This window comes from Hydra vulgaris, chromosome 01 (genome assembly GCF_038396675.1).
Source record: "Hydra vulgaris chromosome 01, alternate assembly HydraT2T_AEP".
NCBI classification, from domain to species: Eukaryota; Metazoa; Cnidaria; class Hydrozoa; order Anthoathecata; family Hydridae; genus Hydra; species Hydra vulgaris.
Genome location: NC_088920.1, coordinates 51,323,126 through 51,334,955, shown reverse-complemented (window position 1 = coordinate 51,334,955; position 11,830 = coordinate 51,323,126). Strand labels below are relative to the sequence as shown.

General features: G+C 26.0%; 1 protein-coding gene across 1 annotated transcript; it reads right to left on the bottom strand.

Moving 5' to 3' along the window:
- Window positions 1–476: 476 nt before the first annotated feature.
- LOC100209458 (glutamine synthetase) lies at window positions 477–2,446 on the bottom strand. Its single transcript, XM_065788528.1, has 4 exons — window positions 1,802–2,446; window positions 1,317–1,544; window positions 1,074–1,240; window positions 477–825 (listed from the first exon to the last, which is right to left on the bottom strand). The coding sequence occupies exons 1-4, from the start codon at window positions 2,168–2,170 to the stop codon at window positions 492–494; spliced, it is 1,098 nt and encodes a 365-aa protein (XP_065644600.1). The 5' UTR covers window positions 2,171–2,446; the 3' UTR covers window positions 477–491.
- Window positions 2,447–11,830: the final 9,384 nt, after the last annotated feature.

Below are 11,830 nucleotides of genomic sequence, written 5' to 3'. Positions count from 1 at the left end.
GACACAAAAGAAGATAATTAAATGAATATTTTGATTTTCATCAAGGAACCTTAAACAATGACCCCCAACTTAGCAAAGTGCTTCACACATTGATCAGGACTCTTGAAATGTATTTTAATTTTCAGTTAAAAAAAGAACTTGTCCAACTTTTTTTGCTAAGCTACCCCCTTTTACAGTCAATTTTTGTGTAACCATAAAACTAATATTGCCTATATTATAATACTTATAGTAATTTTTGTAAGGAAAATAATTATTACATCAGCAAAATAAGTATAAAATACACAATTTTTTTAAGGTGTTTACTTAAAAGTACTTCTATAATAGTATTTTATCACTATTTGTAAATATCTGTGAAAAACTTATTTTCAGAATACAATTTATATTATAATATTTAATTAATTCTTCTTTATTTTTTTGCACTTTTACTATAAACCTTAATTTAAACAAAAAGTTTAATTACAAAATTTAAGTACAAATTATTTTCACTGAATTTATTCGTCCACTATTTCATTTAAAATAACTGTGCGAACAAGCGCTTCTGTGACCACATAAGGATCACAATTTGAAGCAGGTCTTCGATCTTCTAAATAACCATAGCCATCTTCAGCACATTGGCGTGGAACTCGAATACTACAACCACGATTGGCTACACCATGCGAGAATTCATGTATTGTAGAAGTTTCATGATGACCAGTGAGACGTCTCTCATTATCTTTGCCCCCTGCTGGGTCATAGCAACGAATGTGGTGTTTGTGATTTTTAGATAACCAATCAATCGCTTCATATATCTTCTTTATTCCCCCCTCTTCTCGCATCTCCAGTGTGCTATTAAAAAAATAAACCTGTCAACTAAACCTGTAAAAATGTTTATTTATAAAACATCTAAATTACATAAACAAATCTTTACATATATAAAAAAATAAAAAAATAAAATAATATATAAATAGTATTAATTAATAGAACTATACTAAACAATTAGAATTGTTAAATCTTGCAAAAGCCAAATTGAAATAGTAGTTTAAGTGATAAACATAAAGCTTATAAAAACATTTTGATAAAATGTAAACATAAACCTAAAATTTGAGTGACATCCAGCACCATTCCAATTTCCTGGAATGGGCTTAGGATCAAGCGTAACAACAATGCCAAAATCTTCGGCCACTCGTTCTAGTAAATATCTAGCAACCCAAAGTTGATCACCCATTTGAATTCCCTCACATGGTCCAATTTGAAACTCCCACTATAAAGAAAGTTATATAAAAATATTTGCTAAAACATTTTCTGCAACATTGCTATAATCAAAAGAAAATGTAAACCTGTGAAGCCATGACTTCGGCATTTTCACCAGCAATTTTTAATCCTGCATAAAGACATGCTCTGTAGTGTGCTTCCATCACCTCTCTACCAAAAACTTTTCCAGTTCCAACTGCACAATAGTAAGGGCCTTGAGCAGCAGGAAAGCCACCTTTTGGCCAGCCAAGGGGATGACCATCACGATCAAGTAATGAATACTCTTGCTCCAAACCAAACCAGGGGTGAAAATCCTAATGCAATAGTTATAAATTTTGTTAAAGTTATAAGAGTTTATTAACTCTTATATTTTATTAACTTAAATTAACTCCAATTCCTGCAAGCTATATGCACCATAACATTACTATAACATAGCATAACATATACTACAACATAATATACTTTATACACTAAAAACCATAAAATATCTTTTATGCCTATAACATAAGAATTATAACTTTAAAACATTATACGTTGCTATAATTAGAAGTAAAATAAGTTAAAATATTACTTTTACTGCCTCCATAACAGTTTTACAAGATTTTCTCTTATTAGATTCAGTTGGCTTGTGGTCGTAAGTGTAAGTTTCACAAAGAACAAGTTTGTGTTTACCTTGCCTAAATGGATCTGGGAATATTGCAACTGGATGCAAATAAACGTCACTGTTTTTTCCAGTCGCTTGGCCAGTTGAAGAGCCATCAAAATTCCATATAGGCAACTGATCAGGAATTTCAGGTTCATAGTCAAGGGTTTTTGTTTTTGATCGTAGCGTTTTACCTGAACCATCAATCCATATGTAATTTGCTTGAATTCTTCCTCTTGTATCAAGCTCCATATACTTATTCAATATACTTTGGTTCAAACCTTTGTATCTTTCCATCTTTGCAAATTAGATACCTATATTGCAAATTAGATACCTATATATAGGTAGCCTATATTATACAGTATACAATACTATAGCAATAAATTTATATTTAATAACATCACAACACATAGATTTTTTTTTTTTTTAATAACTAATACGTGCGATAAAAAAAATAAAAATTATAGAAAAAAAATTAAAGTTTATTTTTATAAAAGTTCATTTGAATGCCATTTAATTTTCAGCGCTATTAGGTTTTGAAAAATTATGATGTAATCGCATAACTTGACTCCTGTCTTTTAAATAAAACTATTTTATTTTATTTTACAGAACGCTTTAAATTTTAATTTTACAGAACACTTTTTAAAAATTTTGAAGATAGATTTAAATCTTTAAAAAAATATATAATAATTTTATAAGTTTATCAACCGCCAGCCAACCTCAAAAAAGAGATCTAGATCTTATTTATGAGAACGCCTTGCCTGGCAGTTGACAAACTTTATACAAAAAGTAAAATTATAAAAAAAAAATTTGATTTGTAAATAGTTTACATTTACAAAATACTGTTCAAAGTAATAAAATAACAAGTGTTTAAAACAAACGTGTTTTACTGTCTACGAAAGGAGCATTTCATTACATATAACTGCTCAACGGTTGATGCGCTATTAATCTTAGAGACTTACAAAATATATACATAACTTAGGTACTAAAATTTATTTAAACTTACATTTTTAACTTATTTAAAACTATATTGGTTTTGAAAGGAAAAAAAATTGGTAGCAAAGTTTTATGATGGCTGTACAATTTTATTTTTAAATTAAGTGTACCCGAGAGGCAAGTGTTTTTAAAAATGTAGCATATATATATATATATATATATATATATATATATATATATATATATATATATATATATATATATATATATATATGTATATATATATATATATATATATATATATATATATATCAAAATTATATTTTAAGTACAAAAAATGCAAATATTTTAATCAATAAGACAATCTTTGTTATTTGTTAAAACCATTTTATTGATAAAAACAAAACATGTTCCGACTACCACTAGTCATCTTCAGTTGAAATTAAGTATTTAAAGTTTGTTTAAATACCTATAATGGTAACAAAAAACCAATACAAAATGTATTGTATATCTAAGTACAAACTAATAATAATATAATCACAAATATCGTCATTCTAAAGAACACATAGGAAATAACGAAAGAATAGTTTAAAAATATGCATAATATATATAGAAAGTAATTTATTACTTTCTACAAGCTATAATTAAGTTAATTAAAATAATGCGATAAAATCTATTAAAAATGTTTATCTCGTCATTCTTAAAAATAAATAGGGAGTAACAAAAAAATAGGTTGAAAGGATACCCAATATTTATAAAAAGTAAATTATTACTTAATATAAACTACAATTGATTTAATTACAATAATGCGATAAAATCTATTTAAAAATTATAATAACTCATTTTTAATAACAAATAGGGAGTAACAAAAAATTAGGTTAAAAGGACACCCAATTCTAAAGAATTAACGCAAAGTATATATAAAAACGTAATTTATTACTTAATATAAACTATATTTAATCTAATTACAATAATGCCATAAAATCTATTAAAAAATTTTAATAATTTATTCAAGAGAATTAATACACAATACATATAAAAAATTAATTTATCTCTTTCTACAAACTAATATATACATAGTGTATATACTGTGTATATATTATACACAGTATATATACTGTGTATATATTATACACAGTATATATAAAAAGTAGTGTATTACTTTCTACAAACTATTAATAATATAATTATAAATATACAAAAAATCTATTTAAATTTTTTGACAAGTCATACTAAAGCACAAATAGGAAGTAACAAAAAAATGTTAAAAGATTCTCATTATACGTAGAAAATACATTTCATATTTATACAATTTATTACTTTCTACAAACTAATATTATTATAATTACAAATTTGTAATATTATGTGGTCAAAATTATATTTAGAAATATTTTGCTGTAATCATATTTCTTTTTAAGAAGTTAAACAATTCGGCTTTTTTCAAACACCTTGCTAAAACTCTGGATACGCCAACGTATATACGTTTAAAGTTTAAACATGATTTACCAACAACTAATCAAGTTTATCGCACGCAGAGTGAACAAAAAGACCTTTTGAATTAATAAATTTAGTTCTAGATAACACAACTCCAGAAATTGTCTCTTCACCATCTTAACTAAGACTACTACATTTTTGGATATAAAGACAAATACCATAAACTGAACAAGTTGCGTTTTGTGCAAGACAAGTCGTTCTTGATTTATATTCAACAAATTGCAAAAATTATATATAAACACTTTATATATAGTCTCTATCTCTATCTTCCCTCCCTTCTCTCTCTCTCTCTCTCTCTCTCTCTCTCTCTATATATATATATATATATATATATATATATATATATATATATATATATATATATATATATATATATATATATATATACCTCTATATATATATATTTCTTTGGAGCGATAAAAAATAAAAATAAAAAGTTTCGTTGATATTATTTTTACAAAAAGAATCGTTTCTTTTTGTAGATATGAATCTACATAAAGAAACGATTTTATCTTTTTTTCGTGAAGCTATTTCAAGCATGAATCAAAAGTTTGATAATTTTCAAACAAGTTTTCAAGATGTTCGGCGCGAACTAGACGATATCAAATCAGGATTGAATTTTGTTGGTGGCGTATGCGAAGACAAAGTTAAAGCAGTAGGAGAAAAAATAAATAAATAAGATTTGTAAAGATTTAACAAATGTTCGAAAAATGCAGGGAAAAATATCTTCGGACAATACCGAACTAAAAATAAAGAGCGTAGATAATGAAGATAGAAATTAAGGTGAAATAACTTACGAATCGATGGGATTGTTGAACAAACGAAGAAAAAGATTGGGATATAACAAAAGAAAAAATAAAGAAACTTTTTAACGTACAACTTGGAATAGAGAAAGATATTAAGATTGAACGAGCCCATCGAGTGGGACAGGCTAAAGTAGAACTAGCTTGAACAATTGTTCTAAAGCTTCGTGATTATGAAGATAAAAAGGTAATCTTAGAAAAAGCAATCCAATTAAAAGGGAGCAATATCTTTATAAATGAGGATTATAGTTTTACGACTTGAAAAATAGGAAATGAACTTTTTGAACTTTTTCAGGCCAAGCTTCATCGACAAAATGGTTATTATGCTAAAACCGTGTACAATAAACTTATTGTTCACGAATTTAAAGAAAACATCCACAAAGTAATTGTTAATTCGATGCACGGAAATGAAGAAATTGATTACATCGCTGCTGATTGTTTGACGCACAGAAACGAGTAAGATTTTTTTTAAGTTTTGATTTAATTCATTGTTTTTTATCTATGGATATTTTATTTTATCTTTTTAATTATTCGTTAAAAATGGCTACGCATTTTGAAAATTTAAAATCTTTAGAGGGTAACTTTTTAAATAAACTGTCTGAAGAAAATATAAATATTTTTCAAGAAACCCAAATGAACTTAATTGGCACACCACATATTGATCCTTTTGATTTTAAAATAATAAACAATCATTGTTCTTTTTCATTTTTGCATATAAACATTAGAAAGCAAAATTTTGAGAAACTAAAAGAATTTTTAAATATTGTAAATTTCATGTTTAACGTCATAGCTCTTTCAGAGACTTGGCATGATTTTGAAAATTCTCTTGATTTAAATTCTACTTTTAATTTGCCATCTTATAAATTTATTAGTCAAACAAGAGGAAGTGGAAAAAAAGGTGGAGGGTTAGGGCTTTATGTCTCAAAAAAGCATGGTTTTAAGGTAAAAAAAATACTATGCTTCTCAAACGATAATTATAAAAGCCTTTTCATTGAAATTGTAAATAAAAAATTTCGAAATATTTTAATTGGATGCGTTTATCGTCCACCAAATGGCAAAATCAAATCATTTCAAACTTTTATCAAAAATACGATTGAAAAAATAAATAAAGAAAATAAAACTTTATACGTTATTGGAGACATGAACCTTGATGCTCTAACTTATTCGAAGTCTCCGAAAACAAAATCCTATTTTGATATGCTTCTTAAATTTAATGTCTTGTCAGCAATTAATAAGCCAACACGAGTGTCAAAAACCTCGGCAATGGCAATAGACAATATTTTAATTAATAATTACTTGGAAATGGAATTTGAAACAGGGATATTCATGACTGATATCAGCGATCACTTTCCGATATTTATAAAAGTAAGAAATTTAAAAGCCATGTCTGATTGTGAACCAAAAATTATAAATTTGAAAAAACGTAATCTTAAAACAAGTAATACTAATGAATTATCGATTAGACTAAAACAAGAAACGTGGTCCAACGTGTATAGATGTCATGACACTAACGAAGCTATTAATAATTTTTTAGATATATTCCTAGATTGCTTTAATGAAACCTGTCCTCAAGAGAACATACAAATTAAGACAAAAGCAGTTGCCAATCCGTGGATGGATAAATCACTGATAAAATGCTAAAAAAAGAAGCAAAAACTCTATAATAAATTTAAAAAACATAAAAACACTGAAAATGAGATGAACTACAAAAATTATAAATATTTTTACCAAAATCTTATCAAAAAGGCTAAAAATAAATACGACAGTAATTAAATCATTAAATGCAAATGTGATAATAAGAAAACGTGGTCCATCATTAATGAGATAATGGGAAGGAAAAAAATAAATTCAACTTCTTTACCAAAAAGAATTAATATTAACAACACTGACATATTCCGTAAAAAATAAATCTCGGAAGAATTTAACAAATATTTTATAAATATTGGTCCTAATCTCGCTAATAAAATAAGTCCAACATCTGATTCATTTAAAAACTAAAACCCGCAAATAACGCTATCATGTATGATAATGAATTCAACTATAAAGAATTTGAAGAAGCCTTTTTCTCTTTAAAAAAAAAGAAAGCACCAGGGTTTGATGAAATAACTAGCGATTTAGTTATCTTCAATAAAATCAGTCTAAGCAGACCTCTGATCCATATACTTAAGCTCTCAATAACATCGGGGATTTTCCCTGATGCATTTAAATTAGCAAAAGTAATTTACAAAAACTTACAATTGGATTAAAACCAATAGAAAACAATACGTGCCCAGTAAATACACGTCGTCTTTAAGACGTCTAAAAAACGTCTTTTAGACGTCTAGACGTCTACAAGACGTTTTTTAGACGTCTTTAAGACGTTGTGTGTTTACAGGGTGTGTAATATAAAATCTGGAGTTTTAAATGTTTCAGGTGAAGTCCCCCAAGGATCTATCCCTCCAATTTTTAATGATCCACTCCAATTTTTAATTTATATAAATGATTTTTGCAATGCATCTTTAAAACTTAATTCAGTCATGTTTGCTTATGATAAATATCTTTCTTACTAACAATGATATCAAGAAATTATACTTAGATATGAATATTGAACTAAATAAAGTAAATAATTGGTTTAGGGCTAACAAACTCTCACTTAACTCAGAGAAAACAAACTATATATTATTCTATAAAAAAACACAAGAAGAAAACCTTTCTCTTAAGTTTCCTGACCTTATCTTAAATGATAACTTAAAAAACAAGCCAGTATTAGATTCTTAGGAGTTTTTGTTGATGAGAATTTATCCTGGTTTCCTCAAATAAGATATATTCAATCTAAAATCACTAATATAATTGGTATGATGTATCGAGTTCGCTCATATATCAATAAACAAAGTCTTAAACTAATATATTTTGGACTAGTTCATTGCTTCATCAGCCATGCAAACATAACATGGGCGAGTACGCAACTATCAAAACTTAAAAAAACTTATAGTCTACAAAAGCATGCTAGCAAAATCATTTACTCTAAAAATAAGCGTGAATACGCCAAACCTATAATTAAAGATATGAAAATATAGATGTTTATGAAATAAATATCTATCAGCACTTAATTTTTATGTGTCGATTCAATAATAATCTCTCTCCCGCAAACTTTAATAACAAGTTTGAAATAAACATAAATGAAAACTATTATTTAAGGGCAAATATTAGTAACTCATATAAACTGCCTCAAAACTTTGATTAATATGCTGAATATAGCATTGCATATCGAGGACCAAATATATGGAATAGTTATCAAAAAGGATTTAAATGTATGGCAAAGTCATTAAGTTAATTTAAGTTTCTAATAAAAAAGGAAATTTTAAAAATTTGAGAATCAATTGTGCTTAAAAGGATCACCAATTAATTTTAATTATTTTCGTATTTATTTTATTTGATCTTTTTTTGATTTACTGATTAGCGCAGCAGTTTTATGCCCATTAGGGTTTTTAATTTAATATCTATATTCTATTAAAAATCTATAAAGGGGCTCTATGAAAAGATTGCGATGACGTATTCTCATTTTCATTTTTTTTGAGCCCCTGTCTGTTTAACTCTTTATTTTATAAAGATCATTGTAAAAAAATACAGTTTTTATTTTTTATTGTATATACAAAAACGGTGCTTGTTGACAAGATTTTACTGTCTTCTTTGTTTCTACGGACATATTTTTATTTGTGAGGATGTTATGCCTTATGAAAATGACACCAGTGAGTAAACTAATAATCTCAATGTTTTAATGTAAATCTCAATGTTCAATTAAACCAACAGTCTCAATGTTCTTCGTAATCTTTTTAAAAACAGATTACGAAGGATGGGGTGCGTCTTCAGATTGTATTCAAGCTTTTAAATTAATTATTATTATTAACTTTTCGCTGATTAAACAATATTACAACTTTTTATATAATCATGTAAAAAATAAATAACATCGTAAACATAAAAACCTTGATAAAAAAAGTTTTCAATTTTTTTATAATATATATATATATTCTGTTATAATCAGTCAGGGACTCAAGAAGGCAAGGATAATGCGCTTATCATCCCAACCTTTTCATAGTGTCTCCTGAGTCAATCATTAAAAAAAAAAAACACTTTAATTTTTAGAGAAAAATGAAAATTCAATAAAGCAAAACTCATATTTTTTCTTACTGTAAAAAATTGAAAACAAAAAATATTAAAACAAATAAGAAAAAAAAAAAAAATTCAAAAATCTGAAAAACAAATACTGTCAACTATATATTTAATATTGTAATTAGAAAACTTGACTGCTGTGATTTAATTTTCCCTAGGTGATAGTTGTTCCTGGTATTTGAACGCAGATTATATTTTCCAGAAAATGATATCAAGAAATTATCTGAAAAAAACGCTTGGTAGAAGATTGTTTTTATACTTATACATAAAAATTAATATCTGTAATGTGTTAAGTTTCTCAATATCTAGAACCATCATGCTTTTCATCACTGGGGCTGGGTTTTCTAACCTATTTAAATAATTAATTGCTTTGCATGCATGGTTTTGCAGACTTTGCTATTTTAGAAATTTGGTTTTATTGGTGCTAGCCCATACAATATTTGCATACAAAAACTGACTATGAACAAGACTAAAGTAAAGCATATTATGTGAATTACTATCGAGAAAAAGTCTTGGCTTATACAAAACACCTATTACAGAGGACATTTTTGTTTCAAGAAGACCAGTATGGTTGTTCCATAAAAATCTTAATCAAAATGTACTCCTAAAAGTTTTGTGTATTTTTCACGTTTAATTTTATTTTTATTAATAAACAGTTTAGGCAGCTTTAACGGAAGATTAATTGATTGTTTTTTTTTATGAAAAAGAGTAAAGCTAGTTTTTCCACAATTTTGGGATAATTTATTTGCTATGAATCAGAGGTTGAAATTTTCGAGTTCAATATTCATAGTTTCAAACAAAGTATTTACATCAGGATGATTAAAATATAAATTTGTATCGTCAGCATACATAATTGTAGATATTTTTTGGGAAGCTTTATGTATATCGTTAATATATATTTAAAACAATAACAATAATAATAATAACAATAAAATATTTATTTTTATTGTATTGAAAGTATATAAATGAAATGTCTTTAAACAAATTCTTCATTTGATTTACAATTATAACTTAAATATTTTTAAGATTACCTATTTAAATTTATTTGAAAATAATTTCAACGAAAACTTTTAAATTTAAATAAAAGCGAAACAAACGTAATAACTTAATAACCTTGATCAACATTTTTTTCCCCACTGAGCGTTGTAACATTACAAAATGATTATACACACTAATGATAAACTCACAATTTTTATTTTATTTTAACCATTTTGTACGTTGTTTTTGTTAAAGCAATAATATTTGTTATTCTTTCCTGGGTTACTATGGTTTTCAATAAAGTCCCCTTGGAAACACGTTTCTATAGTGAAAGAGTAATAATACTTTTTCTTAACAAAAAAAGCGGGCACAGACGTCCCACGGATGTCTGTACCCGCTGGAAAAGTTTCTATTGGTTATTATTCAAGTATGGTTATTATTCAAGTAAATTTAACTCAAAATACTTTTAAATGAAAAACGTTTACAATGTTTATTAGAAGAAGAAAAAAAAGTAAATATTTATATGTATATATATATATATATATATATATATATATATATATATATATATATATATATATATATCTATATATATAAACACAAAGAAGTAAATGATATAACCTCTTCTATTAAGTGATAATCAATTCAAAAAGCAGAGTTTTTCCAAAAACACATTTCGTTTACGTAGTAATCAGAATTGTCGTTTTAGTATTGGTAAAACAAACTATTTATATCAATCTTCTGTTTACAAATGTACTGGTAACTAACTACATTTTAGTAAAATATTATACTTTTTTAAGTACTATTTATTTTGAGAAGAATCAATATAAGTGAAGTACATTTTAAAATAGACTAGATTAGAAAAACAAAAAAAAGGAAAAAAATACAAAATAATAATATAAACATACATTCATACATACATACATACATACATACATACATACATACATACATACATACATACATACATACATACATCATACATACATACATACATACATACATACATATATACATACATACATACATACATACATACATACATACATACATACATACATACATACATACATAAAAACATACATACATAAATTAATACATACATACATACATACATACATAAATACATACATACATACATACATACATACATACATACATACATACATACATACATACATACATACATACATACATACATACATACATGCATCCATACATACATACATACATACATACATACATACATACATACATACATACATACATCCATCCATACATACATACATACATACATACATACATACATACATACATACATACATACATACATACATACATACATACATACATACATACATACATACATACATACATACATACATACATACATACATACATACATACATACATACATACATACATACATACATACATACATACATACATACATACATACATACATACATACATACATACATACATACATACATACATGCATACATTTTTGCAATGTAAGCATATTTGTATTGAAAAGCTTTTTGTCTTTGCCGTCTTTATATATTTTAAATCGTAAAACTTAGAGATATACTATATG

Coding starts and splice junctions, on each gene's coding strand:
- LOC100209458 (XM_065788528.1), bottom strand. CDS start 2,170: ATGGAAAGATACAAAGGTTTGAACCAAAGTATATTGAATAAGTATATG. Junction 1,545..1,801: donor CTGTTATGGAGGCAGTAAAA/GTAATATTTTAA, acceptor CTATTGCATTAG/GATTTTCACCCCTGGTTTGG. Junction 826..1,073: donor GGATGTCACTCAAATTTTAG/GTTTATGTTTAC, acceptor TTTTTTTAATAG/CACACTGGAGATGCGAGAAG.